Genomic DNA, 4,551 nt, shown 5'->3' on the forward strand with positions numbered 1-4,551 from the left:
TTTTTTTTTTTTTTGGTTAACACGTTCCAATACATGAACTCATTATCGTGGTCTCAACATGGCTTAACAAAACAAGTTCTAGAATAATCAACCCCTGTTTGTCCGTTAGAAACCAAATGCTCACAAGGGTCAACTCTGTATTGCATCTTGCCCGTTGATCATTCAAACTACTGAGATGCCTTCCCTAACTAGAAATTTCAGCTAGATTTGCCTGCATCGTTCCTTGTCTATCCTCCCTAAGCACACGATTCAAGGTGGTTTGCAATCATTCAAAAACAAGTCTCTAAGGAGCAGAAATTTCAAAAGGAAAGGTAAAAAATGATGATCAAAGCATGCTAGAGTTCGAAAAAAAATTTATCAACCCCTTACTCCTCCCCCACACTTAAGATATACATTGTCCTCAATGTATGGAATGCATCAAAAGAACAAGGAAATAGATTTAAGAGGACTTCCCTGAATGCCTCGTTGAGATCCTGCAGATGTGAGATACTAAAAAGAGAAAAACACACTCATAAGAAAAAAGAGAAAAAAAAAGAAACTTAACAAACTTAATGGGTTGCCTCCCACAAGCGCTCGTTTTAAGTCGTGAGCTTGACTTTCACCTTTCCTTCATGGTGGTTTTAAGGAGAGAACGAACCCATGGTGGATGGGTTGCTCTCCTTCAATATAATGTTTCAACTGGTGTCCATTTACCTTGAATGTACTCCCATCATCATTATGTAGTTCGATTGCTCCATATAGGAATACCTTAGCCACCTCAAAAGGTCCGCTCCATCTGGTTTTCAATTTCCCAGGAAATAGCATTAGGCGAGAATTAAAGAGCAACACCTTATCTCCTTCCTTGAACTCCTTCCCAGCAATTCGAGAATCATACCATGCCTTGGTTTTTTCTTTGTAGGTGCGGGCATTCTCGTAAGCGTGATTCCTCCATTCATCTAACTTGTTGAGCTGAAGTTTCCTTGCCTCACCTGCATTGCTTAATTCAAAATTCAGAAATTTGGTAGCCCAATAAGCTTTATGTTCCAACTCAACGAGTAGATGGCATGCTTTGCCGAAAACTAGTTGGTAGGGTGACATACCAATTGGGGTTTTAAATGCAGTACGGTAAGCCCAAAGTGCATCATCTAACTTTAAGGACCAATCTCTTATGGATGTGGTAACCATTTTTTCTAAAATCTACTTTAATTCCCTATTAGAAACCTCTACTTGGCCGCTGGTCTGAGGGTGGTAAGGGGTTGCAATTCGGTGTGTAACACCATACTTATTTAACAGTTGTTCAAATTGCCTATTGCAAAAGTGCTTTCCCCCATCACTTATGATGGCTCGAGGTGTTCCAAAACGAGTAAATATGAATTTTTTCATGAATTTAATGACAACTCGAGCATCATTAGTAGGGTAGGCACATGCTTCCACCCATTTGCTCACATAGTCCACAGCCACAAGTATATAAGAATTATTAACAGACTTTGGAAAAGGTCCCATGAAATTGATGCCCCACACATCAAATATTTCGCAGACAAATATGTTGCTCAAGGGCATCTCATTTCTTTGGGAGATATTACCTGTCCTTTGGCAATGATCGCAAGCACTTACATATTTGAATACGTCCCTGAAGAGTGATGGCCAATACAAACCGCTTTGAAGAATTTTTGAAGCAGTTCTTGATGCTCCATGGTGACCTCCAGCTTCTTTGTCATGGCAGAATTGTATGACACTTTGTACTTCCTCCTCAGGAATACATCTTCTTATCAAGCCGTCCCTGCAGATTTTATACAAGTAGGGTTCATCCCACAAGTAATATTTCACATCAGAGAAAAATTTCTTTCTCTGTTGATATGTCAGGTGAAGAGGCATCACATTCCCTGCCAAGAAATTAGCTAAATCAGCAAACCAAGGTTCATTTTTATCATTAATCGCATAGAGTTGCTCATCTGGGAATTCATCATGTAAGGCTGAATTATCAATATTTCCAACATACTTTTCATCCAGCCTTGATAAATGGTTAGCTACTGTATTCTCATTACCCTTCTTATCCTTGATTTCTAAATCAAATTCTTGTAACAACAAGATCCATCGTAGCTGCCTAGGTTTTGCATCCTTCTTAGCAAGCAGATGCCTCAGGGCAGCATGGTCAGTGAATATGATGACTTTAGATAAGAGTAAATAGGATATGAATTTTTCAATAGCAAATACTACTACAAGTAGTTCTTTTTTGGTAGTGGAATAATTTTTTTGTGCTTCATTCATGGTCCTACTTGCATAGTAAATGGTATGAAATTTCTTATCCTTTCTTTGCCCTAAAACTGCGCCTAAGGTATTATTGCTTGCATCACACATTATTTCGAAAGGTAGTTCCCATTCAGGAGTTGATACAATCGGTGCTTGAATCAATTTCTCTTTAAGGGTATTGAATGCTTGCAAACAATCATCAGTGACTTCAAAAGGCACATCCTTAACTAGCAGATTTGTTAGGGGCCTGGCGGTTTTGGAGAAATCTTTGATGAACCGCCTATAAAAACCGGCATGCCCGAGAAAGCCCCTAACATCTTTTATTGATTGTGGTGGAGGTAATTTTTCAATCAGTTCTATTTTAGCTTTATCAACCTCGATGCCCCGGGAGGACACCTTATGCCCTAGAACGATTCCTTCTCTAACCATGAAATGACATTTTTCCCAGTTTAAAACGAGGTTAGATTCCTCATACCTTTGGAGTACCTTTTCCAAATTAATCAAGCATTCATCGAATGATGATCCATAAATAGAGAAATCGTCCATGAAGACTTTCATGAAGTCATCGTTGAATTCACCAAATAATGACATCATACACCGTTGGAAAGTGGCAGGGGCATTGCATGGTCCAAAAGGCATTATCCTAAAGGCAAAGGTCCCGTAAGGGCAAGTAAAAGTGGTTTTTTCCTGATCTATTAGTGCAATGGGTACTAGAAGGTACCCGGAGTAGCCGTCCAGGAAGCAATAGTATTCGTGCCCTGCAAGTCTCTCTATCATCTGATCAATAAATGGTAGTGGAAAGTGATCTTTCCTGGTGGCCTCATTTAATTTTCAATAGTCTATGCACACCCTCCAGCCAATTATTGTTCTTGTGGGAGTTGATTCATTATTTTCATTTATGATTACAGTCATCCCACCTTTCTTTGGTACGACTTGAACGGGACTTACCCATGATGAGTCTGAAATTGGATAAATAATACCTGCTTCGAGCCATTTCAGAATTTCTCCTTTACCACCTGTTGCATTTTTGGATTCAGCCTCCTTTGTGGTTGTGCCTTGGGACTGCAGCCTTCCTCCCTCAGAATTTTGTGTGTGCATACCAACGGGCTGATTCCTTTTATGTCTGCAATGCTCCATCCTATGGCCGATATGTGTTGCTTGAGTACCCTCACAAGCTTTTCCTCTTGGAAGCCTGTCAAATCAAAAGAGATGATTACAGGTAAGGTGGAACTGTCTCCCAAAAACATATATTTTAAATGAAAAGGTAAGGGTTTGAGTTCCAAAGCTGGAGGTGCTTTGATGGAGGGTAATAGTTGTTTAGAGAGGATCGACCCATCTAATGGTAGAAACTTCCCTTTTCTTGGCTTGCATTATTCTTGGCTGGCCTCTAAATAGTTTATTACCTCCTCTACTTCATCCTCCACTACCTGCATGTTATTACCAGAATTAATGAGACAGTTTGGAAGTGGGTCATCTATCTTTGATTTATTAATTTCTGCTGCCACCACATCAATGGAGTCGATTACATAAACTTCATGTTCTTTAGTGTTAGGATACTTCAGGGTTTGAAAAACATTAAATATCATTTCTTCTCCATTAATCCTAAGAGTAAGTTGACCCTTTTGTACATCAATTAAAGCATTACAGGTTGCAAGAAAGGGTCTCCCTAGAATTAATGGCATCGATCTATCCTCCTCCATATCCAACACAATGAAATCAGCAGGGATGATGAAATTCCCTACTTTAACTAAGACATCTTCCACTATTCCCCGAGGGTATTTGATGCTTCAATCAGCCAGTTGTAGGGTAATGGTGGTAGATGTTAGTTCATGTAATCCAAGTCTCTTAAAAATAGAATAGGGCATTAAATTTATACTAGCACCAAGATCACATAAGGTTTTAACGAATTCAACATTTCCTATGGTGCAAGGTATAGAGAAACTCCCTGGATCCTTCAATTTTGGTGGTAGCTTATTTTAAAGAATGGCTGAACATTCTTCGTTTAATTTTACCATCTCGCAATCCTCCCATTTTCTTTTGTTGGACATCACCTCCTTCAGGAATTTTGCATACTTGGGCATCTGCGATAACACATCAAGAAAATGGTTAATGTGAATCTTTTTAAACACTTCCAAAAATTTCTCAAATTGTCTATCTAATTTAGCCTTCAAGACTCTTCCAGGGTAGGGGATAGGAAGTTTAATTTCATGTAAATTCAGTTTAGGGGTGCTTCCCTCATTCTCCTTTTGTAAATCGGCCATTTCAGCTTTCTTGTCATTTTCTGGGGCTTCGCCGATTGTCTTCCCGCTTCTTAAGGCTATG

The 4,551-nt window shown here is 39.3% G+C and overlaps 1 protein-coding gene across 1 annotated transcript; it reads right to left on the bottom strand.

Annotated features, from left to right (window-relative positions):
• Positions 1-417: 417 nt before the first annotated feature.
• On the bottom strand, positions 418-1,164 carry LOC148789896 (uncharacterized). Its single transcript, XM_088893803.1, has 3 exons — positions 1,080-1,164; positions 694-968; positions 418-489 (listed from the first exon to the last, which is right to left on the bottom strand). The coding sequence occupies exons 1-3, from the start codon at positions 1,162-1,164 to the stop codon at positions 418-420; spliced, it is 432 nt and encodes a 143-aa protein (XP_088749929.1).
• Positions 1,165-4,551: the final 3,387 nt, after the last annotated feature.

This window comes from Nelumbo nucifera, chromosome 8, assembly GCF_055504915.1.
Source record: "Nelumbo nucifera cultivar China Antique chromosome 8, China Antique-T2T, whole genome shotgun sequence".
Classification (NCBI taxonomy): domain Eukaryota; kingdom Viridiplantae; phylum Streptophyta; class Magnoliopsida; order Proteales; family Nelumbonaceae; genus Nelumbo; species Nelumbo nucifera.